Source organism: Cucumis melo, chromosome 10 (assembly GCF_025177605.1).
Source record: "Cucumis melo cultivar AY chromosome 10, USDA_Cmelo_AY_1.0, whole genome shotgun sequence".
Classification (NCBI taxonomy): Eukaryota; Viridiplantae; Streptophyta; class Magnoliopsida; order Cucurbitales; family Cucurbitaceae; genus Cucumis; species Cucumis melo.
The window spans coordinates 4,679,301-4,695,182 of record NC_066866.1 but is presented as its reverse complement, the minus strand read 5'-3'; the positions used below and the strand labels follow the sequence as shown (position 1 = coordinate 4,695,182).

Genomic DNA, 15,882 nt, shown 5'->3' with positions numbered 1-15,882 from the left:
TACTCCGTTTTTGTCTTTAGTTATATTCATTCTTTTTTAAAAAAATATTTAAGAATTATAATTAATTAAAATTTTCTATTTTTTCCCACTCATAAAAGTTAAATTTAAAGTTTCATTTCAAATTTAAGACTTTTAGTCAAAAAATCAAAATTAAAAGAGTATGAATCTTTGAATATCAAAATTAAAGAGTATAAATTTACATTTCGAGACGTAAGAAACCAAATTCAAAACTTCCGAATTGAAAGTGTATTTTTTTTTTCTCAAATTTATTATATGGCTATTCGGCCCTAAGTCTTTTTTGAAAATGCATTTTATTATTTTATAACTTAATAGAAAAATCGAGCATGTCTTTAAGAGTTTTTTTTTTTTTTTTTTTAATGAGTAAATAAACATAAATTATAAAGAAAAGCATAACTAAAAATTATGTTGATAGCCATTTCGTTTTCAATTTTCATTTTGTGAAACTTCGGTCTATTTTTCCTCAGTTTTTTGTCGTGATTTATCCGTTTATTATACGAACATTTGAAATTTTAGTCAAAATAAAATTTAAAAAGAAACAAAAATCTTTGGTTTTTAAAAATCTTAGTTTTTGATAATTTTAGGTGGCTTGGGACTTAAAGTTTGATAAATGATTTTAGAAAAATATCGAGATTTAAATTTTATTCATTTTTAAATAATCAAATTTATGTTTGTTATAAAATGCTTAACAATTTCTATCTTCTACCGTTGTATTTGAAAATTTTAGAAATTATTTTACACAGAGATAACCAACAAAATTTTAACAAAAACTAAATTAGATAATCATTGTTCGACTAATTCCAAATCAAATCACTTGACAAAAATCACCCATCGACTCATTCCTCGATCAATTTGAAATCATTTTAGATTTTTCTAAAATCAATTTTAGGTCATTCAAAATACCATCATTTTAAGGAAAAGAAAAGCGATTTTGACCAAAGCAAAAAAAATAATTTTGATCATGTCAAAATCACTTCCAAACACATCTTTAACGATGGTGTTACGAGAAGTAGAATCTAACCTTTGATCCGAAAATACGTCATATTCAAACTTTAGTAAAGACAACCAATGATGTTGAACATATTGAAGAGTTATATTTGGATTCATTCATTATGAATATACATAAAAATGTATACCACAATAATTTTCTCTTTCACGTGCTATTATTGTAATTACTATTTACTATCACTATCACTATTATTATTTTAGTATCACAATTGAGCTGTCTCAACACATACAAACGTGATCTATATGTTTGTAGAATATCATTTAATGGCTCTCAATTAGTCTTCAAGTTGGCTTTGTATTCTTATCCTATTTGTATTATTATTTTAAAAATAAATCCGATTGATTATTTGTTGTATCGATTTAGACAATAAATTTTTACGAATGCTTGCATGAATTTGGATTCTAAACTTATTATTATAAATGTATTATGAGTTGATATATACTTTTATTATTAATTATTAATTTACAAAAGTTGTACTATTGGGTCATTTATTTTCTAAAAGAGAAAAAAAAAATGTCATTTTCTCATTGTTGGTGGAATTGAATTATTTTGTTTCTTTGTTGTATACTTCATATTCGTCTTTATATTGGTCATAGTATACCTTTTTCCAATTTCTTTTGAGAGATTTTTTATCAAACCCCTACTTGCATTTCATTTTTTTTCTCTTCAAACAAAATAGGGTTGAAATATTGTCTTGATCCCCAATTTTGAATTTTGTTCTATTTTAATTCCTATAATTTTAATTGTCTAATTTCAATCTCCATATTTTAAATATAAATCATACATTTGGTGAAGAAATAATAAATTTGATGTTAAGTACAGTTTAAAACCAAACGTTAACTTAATATTTATAGTGTCTTTCTTCTAAAAGCCCGCTTATTCATATTCACAAAATTTAAAGGGTAATTATAATAGGTAGCAATTTTTAGAATAATTATTAAGTATGTAGCAATATTTTTAAAAAATTACAAATATAGCAAAGTCTATCAGTGATAGAGTCTATTGTTGTTGATAGACTCTTATGGTTTATCAGTGATAGACCAACATTTGTTATATGGTCTATAAGTGATAGACTCCTATCATTAATAGATTTTGACAGATTTTACTATATTTGCAATTTTTTTAAAATGTTGCTGTATACTTAATTATTTTGAATATAATTGCTACATTAATTATAAAATAATCATCAGTTTAAATTGAAACAATTCTCAAAGTTTAAATTTTTACAAAAAATTAAATTAATAAATTGAGTTCAATCGACAACCCACGCAAAAAATAAACGTAGGGTAAGCCATTAATGAAAAATATTAAAACGTAACAATTGAAGTTGAAAATTCAACCATCATCGGAATTGAAGTGAAATTAGAACCAATAACAAGCAAGTGCAGTTCAATAAACAAACACCGATGGATGATAGATAAAAGTGAACAGTAGTCGATAGATAAACAAAATAAATAATAATGGAAAATATAGAAACGTCCCCACAAAATTTACAAGAATTAAGCAATAGAAATTGAAAATCGAACAAGATATTGAAATTGACACGAGACCTGATGTTTAGAAATGATTGAAATTTTGAATAAAACAAACATGACATTTGATAGAAAGTTAGAACAGGTAACCAAATTGAAAACTAATCATGACATTGAAATACAAATGAAATGGAACAACAAAAAAGGGATTCTATAGGAGTACTCATCATCAATTGAATGACAATGGAATACTAAATCTCACATATTATATATATCGAACTATATTTCGATTCATTTTCATTTTACGTGTATATATAAAAATGTACCGTGAACTTTGAAGATTAAAGATTTGATCCACTCAATCTCACATATTATAAAATAATAATAAAAATAAAAAGAAACGTATATGTCTTTTCCAATGTCAATCTTAGGATTGTCATGGAATTTGTTCGATTGATGATGATGTTTAATTCTTTTAACTCTGGTTAATTACGGGTAGCATCTCAGACTCTCATCAAAGTTCATCCTTACTTCATCTTGAAACCAACTCTTGAGGTGTCTCTCTCTCTCGTTTAAAATTTTCATGTGCTATATATGGAAACGAATAACTCAAATTCATTTTGTTTTACCATATATTTGGAAACAATTTTAACATTTTCTCAATCACATTTAGTGACATTATCTAATAATTCTAAATCTACTTTTAACGGTGCCAACCATAATAGAAAAGTTGGGTCCTCACAATCAATTGAAGGTGATCCCACCAAGTAAAGTGACAAAGGTTTCAAGCCATTGATGAGGTGGTTGAATTGTGATGGGTGGATATGTGCAAGTAAAATAGCACAAGTCTTTTAAGAAAAATGGTAAATATCAATTTGTATCATTGAAGTTTAGGGGTTGTATCGATTTAAACCATAAGCTAATAACTGTATCAATTTGAATCGTGAACTTTGAAGGTTCTATCAATTTGAATCATAAACTAATAGTTTTGTCAGTTTAAACTTTAAATTAAACCTTTCATGTATTTATCGATTCAAACCTTCAAATTTTGTAATTTATAAGTGTGCTCGAGTACATAATTGAGGGTTTGAATTTGATACATTTGTATAAGTTCAAGGTATAAACTGATACAATTGACAATGTTTAGGGTCTAAAATTGATACAATTATTAGTTTTGGGTTTAAATTTATAAAATAACCCCCGACATTTAAATTTTCAAAAAAAAAAAAAAAACAATTTGAGTTCAATCAGCAACCCACACAATAAATAAAAGTAGGGTGAGCCATTAATAAAAAATATTGAAACGTACACAAAAAATTTATGAGGACTCATAATTGACGTTGAAAATTCAACCATCGTCCAAACTGAAATGAAACAGAACCAATAATCAAACAAGTGTAGTTCAATAAACAAACTCGATAGACGATAGATAAAAGTGAATGATAGTCGATAGAAAAACAAAATAAATAATAATGAAAAAAATTGAAACGTCTCCACAAAATTTACGAGGATTAAGCAATAGAAAATGAAATTGACGTGACTTTTGGAAAAAAAAAACAAAATAGAAAGTTAAATGAGGCAACCAAATTGAAAACGAAATTCAAGTGAAAACCAATAAAAGAAGAATCATATTAAAGTACTTATCATCGATCGATTAGGATTTAACTATAAAATGAATATGAGATTGACGATATTATTGTCTAATCGACCCAAATTTAAGTCGATAAATGAAAAGTCATTCATCCGAACGCTCTTATAATCATATTAAAATCACCCTATCTAACTATGTGGTTTGACAAAATTGATTAGGATTAAGATAAACTTGCTAAGATTTTTTATATTGATCACATTCATTTTTTTGCTAAGATTCTTAGCATCTTGGGTTGGGTTTTTCTTTTCATTTGTTAGAGAGCTAACTTATGACTATGGGCTTTTTCCAAGTTACCTAAACCCAAATATATTGCACCATTTATTTGTCAATTTTTCTTCTTAGTAATGTTTAGAATAATTATTACGTAACAATAATTTTAAAAAATTGTAAATATAGCAAAGTTTATCGGTGAGAGAGTTTTATTATTGATGGACTCTTAAGGTTTATCAGTGATAAATCAATATTTGTTACATAGTCTATTAGTGATAGACTTCTATTATTGATAGATTGTGATAGATTTTGCTATTTTTATAATTTTTTTAAAATGCGGATAAAAATTATTTATTATAATAACTACTTTTTGTTATTGTAAATATTATTTAAAAGTCTTTGACTAGAAAAAAATAATTTACATACCAAATCATATATTATTCTAATCTAAACTAAATTAATATAGGTTTCAAATACAAACTATTATTTATAATGCCTCGTAACTATTGCTTTAATTTTTTTACTTTAATGAATAGTTTGAAACATATATAAAAATTTAAGTCATAATGAAGAACACAAATACCCGCCACACCGAAGTTCATTTTGGCGCCAAATCTGTCTCTACTCCGCCGCTCTCCCACCGATCCGTTCAATTTCGATTTCCATGGAGGACTAACCGACTTGTAACATTGATTTGTTCCTCAAACTTACAGATGGAAACTCTAGAGCTTCGTCTTCCTCAATTCTCCGAGGTAATTTATTCACATTTCTCCTTCTGAAAATCAAGGTTGCGTCGATTATCATACCGATAATCTTCTGGTGTATTTGTTTACTTTCATTGCCACTTCCTTTGGTTTCTTGAAAACCGGAAAAATAGAAAGATGAACCACGGAGCTAGCTTTGATTGATTGTTTTATTACACTGCTTATGGAAAGAAAATAAGTTGAAATCGATCGCGGATGCCGGAAGATGTTTTCAATTTCGTACTCATTATCATTATTTTGACCTATAAATGAATTGAGTTGCATTGATTTGAGAACAATTTTGGGAAAGAATTTGAGAAATTTGTACGATTCTCCAGGAGAACAATGCTAATTCAATCATTGATTCGCTTTTTATTTGAGATTTTGATTAATTTACTGTAGTGGGAAAAGAAAAAGAGTCATAATTATGCTTTAATTACTCATGAGTGCTTACCGATTACTTGTATGTTTGTGTTTCTTTGTTGCCTGTTACTATAAATACTCAAAAAATGAAACCTCTTGTGATTTTTGTTCAGTTCCAATAAGTTGAGCTTCATCAAACGATTCTACAAGAACTTATTTTGCTTATCTTTGTCCTAGGATTTATTAGGACTTCATTCTTTTAGATGCTTCATGCATGGTTTTGAAATTCATCTGTCTGATCAGCTCCGTTTCTTATAGATATATTTGCAGTATTTTAACCCATGCTTCTATAGTACTCTCTCGATCAGATAGATTAAATTTTTTCATCGGTTTTACACTTGGCATTACAGCCACCAGGCATCCTAGCTCCATTTGATTTTTCGAACATGTACTAATTTCAGGATTTAGCTTGGCTTCCTTGCTGGCTTCAGCATAGTCAAACAACACCATCCAGTGAGCAAGGAATAGTATGTAATTATGAGTCAGCAATCAAGGTTGGTATCCATCTCTGGTATTTACATTTACCATGGTCTTCTATTGACTAAGGATTTTCTTTTTGGCTTTTCCAATTGAACAAGTAAACAACGGGAAAGAATTAGTAGAGCGTATTAACATAATCTAGAGATGCCTTTCGTTTTGTTTCATACTCCAAAAGCAACTGGTTCAGGCACTGTACATTTGTCCGTCCTAAAAGTCAAATACTGAAAACCTTGCCCCACAATTGTTGAACAAAAGGAAAAAAAAGAAAAGCAATAGCGTTCTTGATCTCTATGGCTAAATTCAATGGATCTTTTTAATTTTGATGTGATACATTCCAGCGGCTTATGTTTCTACTGGGGTTGTCAGCAACTTATTTTAAAAATTGACAATACCGCTTTTTGGGTTTGAATTTCATATCATGGAAAGAATGTGATTTGCTATTACTAACGTGGGAAATCAGTACCAGTTTAAAAGAGAATAGGCATCTCTATCTGAATATAGTATTGCATGATTTTAGAGTCTTGGACCATATTTCCATATCGGGTTAGCTCAGGTAGTAGTTGCACTTCCTGGAGAAGCTACGTGGTAGTCAAATGTTTTGATAGCTCTATTCATATTTACTGCAGGAAGTTGGGTACGGAATCATCAATAAATTGGAAGATGCAAATATGTATCCAAAAGACAGTGGATGCAACAGATTTCAATTATTTCTATCAGGAGAGGACAGCATACCCGAAATTGTAGCTCCATCATCCAGTAATGTAAGTTTCTAGCCAACTTTACTAATTTGGGTTTCTTTTTTGTGGATTTCAAAATTAGGCTTCTTTGACGCTGGATGGCTGAATAAGCAAAATTTAGCAGAAAGCAAACTTTCTCTGACAAAAATAACCAGCTTCAGGCAGAATGCCGCAGATATGAATAAATAGTAATTAGACATTTAAACTGAAACTTGAGGAAAATGGATTAGTTTTAGATGTATTGTTTAATACCAACTTTGAGGAATGTATCCCCCAAGATTGGGAGAGTGCTGTATGGCAATCTAGACGTCTGGCAGACATAATTTCTGGGAACTTTGAGGAATGTATGTATTTAGTGATGAGAAGATCAACTACTATGCAAGAGAATCTTAGGAATGTGCCAGACATGGTATCAATAGTTAAACTGACTCCTGTTTTTGACTTGAAACATTGCAGTTTCATTTTGTAAATGAATTGGAAAAGGAAAACCAAGGGGGGCGACAAGTAACCAACACCAACAGAAAAAAAAAAAAAAAAAACTCTTTAAAGGATCTTTACTGATGATGGGAACTGGCAAAAGAAGAAAAATTAATGAACTTAATTTAATTGAGTACTATTATTCTACTTGTGCATTTAAATTCATCAACACACTAATTTTCTCTTTAAGAAATTCATCGCTAATTTTCTCTTTAAGAAATTCATCATCCTGTTATTAGGCAAAGCATTCCCTTCATCTATAGAAACGACCATAATATTTACGATCTTGAATTAAATATCAACTAAAGAACTCAAAGCTAAATGTTCATTTCAATACGTTTCCTATTGTTATTCTTATTTTTAAGGCTCCGTAGATTTGTAATATAGACATTTCTGCAACTGATTACCCATTTTTCTAAATGAATACATAAGTAATATGGTGCCATGTTTTTCTCGTTGTTTTTTTCACAACATAAGCAGGCGCTTCATTTTCATTTGCATCTTTCATCATATGGTGGCTCAGAATGTACTTCAAGTCAACATTTGGATGAATCTCACCAGTTGCTTGAATATAGTAAAGTTCAGTTGATCAGTATGTTTGAAGCACCAGTTGATCCCAGGGAACGTAGTCCATCTCAAAAGAGCATTAATGCTTGTGACACAGATTTGCCACCTCATTCTAGCAACAAAGATGTGTTGCACAATGTTGGCTGTCAATCTCTGACCAATTCTGAATATCATGAAAACCAACAGGGAGAAAAATTGGATGTTGGGTGCCTTAAAAACGCTGAAGTTAGTGATGCAATTGAGCTCTCTGTTGTGGCATCTGAAGCACTGGTTATACACGAATTATTAAAGGTTGAGCTAGATTCAGCAGCGGTATCAGTTGAAGCTGTTCTCGAAGCTTCCATTCAGGTCAAAAAAGCTCGTATTGAGTCGTTGGAAAGTGCCCATGAAATCATAAATGAGGAAGTGGACTTGAGTGACTCTCTTTCAGATTTGGACAACTCCACAATGAGAGATGCATTTGATGATGTAGGACTACCTTCGAGTATTTGGAACAGTGATCATTCTGGAACAACATGTTTTGATGTTCAAGATGCTCCTGTAAATAAAAATGAATTCGCACGTGGTAGTCAATGTAATTCCATAGATATGACAAGTCGACCAGACATTTTAGGGAATGGATTAACCTTGAAACAGTTCGAAGAGAATCTTGTTGTGACAAGACCTGTGGGTTTGCCTTTGGAAGATCTGAGTTGTAACATTCAACATCAACTTTCTAATGATGACGTGTTCGGTTCAACTAGTCCAAGCTATTGTAAATATGATTCAATGTTGCAACACCCAACTCAAAACGAATCGGACGAGTTTGTTATGAAACAGGTAAAAGTCCAAAAAAGGACATTGCTGTCTTGAGATTTTCCTGAAGTATTTTGAATGAGGTTTAGCAATGATCCTCCACTTCCTCCATCCACTTAAAAAAGAAGTGTATTAGGTTTCCTTCACTATTTGCCATTTTGCAGATAAATATAATCAATATTGAACGTCAGCATTACAAATAGCATTGAATACTCTTTAAGTTATTGATAACAGCAATATGATATCATGATTGCAGAAAATTGTGTCGTCTATAGTTAATACAAATTTGTGTACGATCCATGCCAAGGAAAACTCTAGCCTACATGAGTGCAGTAAGGTGTCAGCAAGTAAGTCATTTTGATCTGTATTTTTTATGCTATTGAGGCTTAAATACTAAATAGTCTTCTTCCCATTTCCAGAAAATGATGAACCGGTTGCTTTCTTAACTCCTGAGAGATTTAAGAGTCGTTGGCTGGGTGGATGGTCAGGTAAGGTGTGTACTCCACTCTTATTTACAAGCTACCATGTTGATTTATACATTATAGTTTAGACTATCGTGTTAAAATCTGGAGTTTGATAGTGTTAAACAGAGGAGATAACTCGGTGTTCAAGATCAACAAGCTTTTCCTTTGGTGGTTCTTTTATTATTTATTTCCAAGTGTTCTAGCAAAATAGATTCAATTGCAATTGAAGAACACAACCATTTTTTTAATAAGAAAAATAATGATAACCATATGATATGGTGATTTATTGAGTTTACTAGAATATATTTAGAAACGTTGGTCTTGTTTCAATATGTGAAAATGGTTATCAAAGGTCCCTATTCAGAACCCTTTTTATCCACATATTTATTCATGACATAAAGCTTAATCTTCTCACCAGTGATATAATGAAGGTGTTGGTAATTTTTATGTACTCTTATTGCTATGAATCCCTGCTCATAGTGGAGGGCTGCATTTACATTTCTCGTTGATGTAACTCCCTTAACCCAAAACCTTATTCTTTTTCACTTTTAACTTTATTTACGTCGAGTTTCATTTTTACTTTTGATGCATAGTCATACAATCAAGTACTTCATTTTAGCAGTCACTATTCTGGTCTCCTTCCCCGTTCATTTCCTTTTGGTTAGTATAATCAATTTTTCTTCCTCATCTAATTATTACTCTTATTGTGTGTTTCCTCTTCCATTTCCGTCTTGTAAGGAAGTAGATGTTTCCGAGCAATTGAGACAAGATGTTGATGGAAAAACCATTCCTTTGATGTTTGTTAATGAGACAAGCTTTCTTTCTGAATCCGCTGATATAGCACCAGATGAGAACTCTTGTGTGCAAAGATGTGAATCTAAGTTCCAAGTTGCTTCACAGTCAAGTATACATTTTGGTCATTTGGACGAAAAAGGTGACGACGGTTTGCTGATAGCTGAAGAAATCGTGAAATGTAGCCTATCCTTGGTCGATCCTCTTTGTTCTTTTGTTCCATGCAGCATTTCCTTGGACACTGATTCTGCTGGACAGAATCTGAATGAAGGAAAAGATCATACAAAAGAATGGTTAGGCACCTTTGTGGATGTTGGAGGTTCTAGGCTCTCAATTCGAAGGCAGGTAACTTCACTTAAAAATTACAGCACGATTTCACCCACTCATGCTGCTATGGAAGGAGGCCTAGAGAACCCTTATGCACATCAACTACAAGGCAATATGAGGCTATTATCATCAGATTCTCAGTTGGATTGTACACGACTTTCTTCTAAAAGAAATTTTATGGAAACTTTACCCTCTCAATCTACTAAATCTAGAGATGTGGATATTGTGGAGGACAGCCAAACTGACGCTGGCCACAATTTGGTTGAGGAAATAACAGAACTGAAAAGCAAAAGTGATGAAGTTGCAGGTGATGTGAGCGAGTTCCTAGTTGATACAGTGAAGAAAAGAAAAACTTGTGATATTTTAAATGAGAGCCTGCAGCTATCAAAATCTACAATGAAGGAATCCTCTATCGAGAAAGATCATCTACAGAGCTCTGAAACTATATCCAATCCCCAAAAGGTTGACAACGTCGTGAAGATGCAACATGAAAGAAAGAATCCCCTTGAGCCATGTATGTTGGTGCAGAAGAGAGTCCGTTTCTTAGAAGCTAATGATCAGCCTCAAGACAACTTGGACTTTCAAAAAGTACATCCTCCAAAAAATTGTAAGTATTGGAGTATTGTTGGTGTTATTGACATGATTTACTATGTATTTTTCTTAAGAAATTTACCTTTTGGTTGGAATGCAGATTCTACTCTCAGAAACAGCAAAAGGCGGAAGTTTTCTAATCAACATTTACTATCTCATCATCATGATGGGAAAGGTCATCTCAAGAGTCGCTACAATGGGAGCAGGAAGAAATTAATATTTCAAGGTATACAGTTCTTGGTAACAGGATTTTCTAGCCGTAAAGAAAGGGATATTAATGGAATAGTATGTAATAACGGAGGTATAATTCTTCCCGACATTCCTTGTCCAAGTTCAAGGGCGCAAAAGATGTCAAAATCAGACCGTAAGTGGCCTCCTGTTATTCTCTCTTCAAAGAAGGTTGGTTCCATGCAACTAATGTCATTCTTTACTTAAAATTCTTATGTTGATTTATTTTCCCCTCCTACTTGCCTATAATTGTGTAATTTTGTTGTTTTAATATATCTATTTTGATAACGTTTTGATGAAAAATTCAGAATCCCTTAAAAGAAAGGTTTAGAATTTTCTTTTTCTTTTGATGTAACTTTGCTTTCTTAAATTCATGGCAACATTCTACCTTCTTAAATTTTCCTTCGCTGTTCTATGAAGAATCCAAGATTAATGGAAACTTTCTAGTAAAAGTCTCCAACAGTTGCTTCACTATCATTAATGAAACAATAGGCGACCTTGATTTTCCTTTACTTTCTTATAAAGTGTAAACCACACGGGTCCGAGTAGAGGCATCTTTCATGCAATTTCACCTTAGCTTAGTTCCTAATTTCCAAAAAAGAAAAAAAAAATTCAAGGGAAAATATGTTTGCAATCAAATTCTAAAACTAAGATATTGCCGACACCAGTATACAGGCCTGTGGGGACGTCCTCTACGGTTCCTTTCGAGATATTCTTGTTGGCCCTTCTTTTGTTGGTTCGTGCTTTCCATAAAGAAAGAAGTCTGGACTTTCGAACTTGTCTTCCTGCTGTCTAGTCCGCTCCTTTGTTAAGGCTCTATAATCTTCTCCCGGAACATTTCTTTCGTTTCAGTAAGATGAGCAAAAAATCAGACTTTATAACAGACGTTTGAGGCTATTTCATTCCTCATGTTACTGCTTATTTGTTTTTATTATAACTATCCAATTAGATTCTAATGTTACTTAATAACGAACATGAGTATTCCATTACCATTTGCGCTGAGATTTTTTTTTAAAAAAAATATAGGTATTCTTTTCAATTTATAAACTTTATTAATTGATTAAATTTACTTGTTTGTTTTAGCTCCAAACAAAAAAATTCTTGTATGGGTGTGCGGTGAATTCCCTTATCGTCAATATCAGTTGGCTTACAGATTCAATTGCTGCTGGTTCTATCTTACCACCTTGGGAGTAAGTTATTCTTACATTTGTGCGTTTCACTTGTTTTTGAGAAGAATAGAGTATTATATTTTCTACTGTCTATAGAATCAAATACAATTTTTTATGTCAGAGATCACCATCTACAAGTATTGAAAAAAGAAAAAGAAAAAGAAAAATTTGCACATATTGTTTACTAAAATATTAAACATAAATCTAAACGATAGCTAATGTACTATTAATATCACACACACACACAAAATGTCAATGAAATTTCATAGTTTCTTTACGGCGCCATGACATTTCCATGGGTAGATCAACATTTCATAGGTTTAATGCCGCCAGACCTTTCAATTCTGGCTGTTTTTCAGTGAACGAAAATGCATTCGTCCATGCTGTTTACTTGATATATCCATATATTTCTTGTGGAGTGCAATTGGATTGCTAGTTCTGAAACATTTTTAATCCCATTATAAATTGTTGTTATTTACGTAGCTGTTCTTGGTTGAACTTTTGTACTTCTGATATTTCTTTATCTGTGGCTTATTTGATTTTTTTCCCTTGTTAAGATACATGATTATATCAAATCAAGCTGATTGTACTCAAATTGGAAGATCAGTTAGATACAGCAGTCGAAGATATATATTTGAGAATGTTGGAGTCATGCTTCATGGGAAGCAAGGTTTCTGCACCAAATTGACAAACGTATTAAAGGTAAGGCTAGCCTCCTTTTACAGATTCTTCAAGCTAAGTTCATTTTATCTTTCTCGCTATCTATTAAATACCCAGCTCATCAACTGTACTGGTTATACATGATTTTAACCATAATAAAGATACGCTTTGATCTTACCTTCAACTTCACTGTTATAATATCTTCAAAAAGACTAACTGTGACACCTTGAATCGACTGATGAAGACATCAATTGCAATCTAAAAAATTGATGGTTCAATCTCCCACTCACAATTGTTGAGTAAAAAAATGGCAGAAAGGGGAAGGGTTATTAAAAAAGCCATGCTCATAGTGTGGAGAGCTTTAAAAGTCACAATCAAGAAATAAAATATAATTTACATAGGATGGTAATTGTAGGACAAGATTCAACTAGAGTTGCCAAGAATTTCTGTTTCTCAATATATCCTTACCATTTTGCCTATCCACAAGCCTTGTATCTCTGATTCATATATGTATATATCCTGCATTTAGTTTTGATTTTCCAAATTCTGTTTTCTTTTTGTGTACTAATTTTCATTCACATTTTAGTACCAATTCAATATTTTTCTATTTTTTGGTTCATCCAGCATGGAGGTGGACAGGTTTTCAAGACCCTACAGTGGTTAGTAAAGAGTCTAAACCAGGAGAAGATTTCAGTTGGAGTTGTTATAGTCGAAGACGAGCACAAGGTGTCCCGTCACCTGAAGCAATGTGCCTTGGAACAAGGGATACCCTTGATGGTAACTACTTGCTTGCCACTCATAATTGTGTAATTGTTGTATAATTATAAGATATAGCACTCCACAATTCGGAGGAGTTAAATCGTTTTCTCTTCCTCTATGTCTTTTTACAGTCTACAAAATGGGTCATAAAGAGCTTACATTTGGGAGAGCTCCTTCCTTTGACAGAAAACAATCGATCCTCTTTAGTACAAACTACAAAAAATGGTAAAAATTTCGGCTTTCAAAGAAACTAGCATGGAATTATGAGTTGCCGCTTCAGAGTTATTTATGAGGTAAATATGTTATATAAGCATTAATTTTAGAACAAGATATATTGTAGTTTGTTAATACTTCATAATTTGAGTCTAAATATGAATGATACGAGAGCATTACTTCCATTCATTGTTGGTAATTGTAGATATCCAGCACCAACAAGCACTGGCAAATTTTTAAAGTTATGATATGTGATTATCGTACAACACAGATTGTTGGTGTGAGAAACTCGCACACGTGCGGTTGTTGTTGTTGTAGGTCTCTTGAGGGATCGTCCACTAATTCACTATCAATGATTTCCGAATTGGCCTACGTAGAAGTTTCTTGCACTTGTGTGGTATAGAACCTACCACACTTCAATGCTTAAGTACAACTAAGGTCGGGTATCTTCGTGGGATCTACTTACTCTTCACTTAGGTGTCGTCAAATACGGCTACACCAGAGTAGTTGTAATCTTCGAGGTTGCAAGGTATTTGGCCAAGCACAATTCGATTATTTCTTGATTGGTATATATTCACTCATCCAACTAGTCAGCTCCTGACTTTTCTCTTAACACAATAATTTTAGATGTTTTCTTTTTTTAAAAAAAACAACAATTGATCTAGCTAATTTCTATTGATATTGTATTTAGATGTTTCCAAATATAGCAAAATGAGTTAAATTATTTACAAATATAACAAAATTTTGTCAATGGATAGATCATTGATAGACATCTATCATTTTCTAAAACCAACATAATCCATTCGATGCTAAATGATTTATTAATTTGTTATTCATTTATTACGTGGTATTCACATAATTCTTAAACGTTATCTTTGTAGCAAGTTGAGTAGTTCCATGCAAAAGTTTCATATTTCTATAGTACTAGAAATCTTCTCCTAAGGTAAAGTGTAGCAATGTAGTTGAGTTTAGATATTGTTGAATGAGAAATGTTGAATCAACCCCAAATTGTCATGTTATTTGTTACATTAATAACAAAATCATAAATAATTGAATTTGTGACTAATTAAAAGTTATAGATGCTTCTAATGGATTAAATTAATTATTATGATTCAATTAAATATTAAGATTTGGGTTAAAATTCAATAGATTAAATAAATAGACTTAATTGACCCGAATATTAAATAGGGTAATTGGATGTAGAAATTTAGCAAAAAAGAAAAATAAAATGATTGATTTTCACCTATGGTGTATTTTTAAATGTAAGACATTGGTAAGGTGACCGGATTTGCCAAATAGGTTTAAAAAAAAAAGAAAAGGAAATTTCTTTTTTCTTTAAAGCGAAAAAGAAATAGAAAAGGAACAAAAAAGAGTAAAGGGATGCAAAGAAGAAAAGAAAGTAAATGAAGAAAAATGGATAAAAGAAGTTTCTTTTTCCTACCTTCCTTCCTTCTCTTTCTGTTGATAAGAGAAAAAAAATGATTGAGATGTAGGTTTATAGGTCAACAAGTTCAATTCCATTACAATCCTTATATATATTTTTTAAATAAAATAAAAATATCGATTTTCTTTTTTTATTTTAAAAGTTTTTATTTGAGGATAATTAGAAGGGAAGTTTACGTAAATATTTTATTTACGAGATAACCATTTTTTAAATATTTTAGATTTGTCATTCCATCTTTCTTTTGTTCTTTGTCGTCTTTCTTTTTTCTCTTTTTTCTCGATTTCTTTATACTTTGAGACTTTTTATTTGAGGATAATTAGAAGGACTTTTTCCGTTTTTGAAAATTTTTTATATTTTTGAAAAGATCCCTAATTAAAATCTTCAAAATTTAAATTCCATTCTAAGTTTAAATTAAAATTTGGTCGTACAGCACACTTTATTACAAAATTCACAAAAAAAAAAAAGAAATAAATTAAAATCCAAGTCAAATTACCTTGACCTCTACTTTATCTCAAATTAGCTATAATCTCGACTTTATATAAAAAAAGTTGAGAACTCCTATTTATATCAATTTTAGAATTGACTATATTCTAAACTTTTGTGCTACAAATTAAATTACGAATGAGAAATTAAATTTATCTTAAATTAAAATT

General features: G+C 31.1%; 1 protein-coding gene across 2 annotated transcripts; it reads left to right on the top strand.

Moving 5' to 3' along the window:
* Positions 1 to 4,949: 4,949 nt before the first annotated feature.
* On the top strand, positions 4,950 to 14,553 carry LOC103488830 (uncharacterized). Of its 2 annotated transcripts, none has more exons than XM_051091305.1 (13): positions 4,950 to 5,112; positions 5,928 to 6,020; positions 6,633 to 6,767; positions 7,701 to 8,606; positions 8,839 to 8,929; positions 9,002 to 9,075; positions 9,785 to 10,772; positions 10,857 to 11,155; positions 12,068 to 12,174; positions 12,711 to 12,855; positions 13,438 to 13,590; positions 13,704 to 13,865; positions 14,104 to 14,553. In XM_051091305.1, the coding sequence occupies exons 1-12, from the start codon at positions 5,074 to 5,076 to the stop codon at positions 13,824 to 13,826; spliced, it is 3,153 nt and encodes a 1,050-aa protein (XP_050947262.1). In that variant the 5' UTR covers positions 4,950 to 5,073; the 3' UTR covers positions 13,827 to 13,865; positions 14,104 to 14,553. The 2 variants fall into 2 exon arrangements, with proteins under 2 accessions (XP_050947262.1, XP_008445957.2); XM_008447735.3 differs by having other exon boundaries at positions 13,991 to 14,553.
* Positions 14,554 to 15,882: the final 1,329 nt, after the last annotated feature.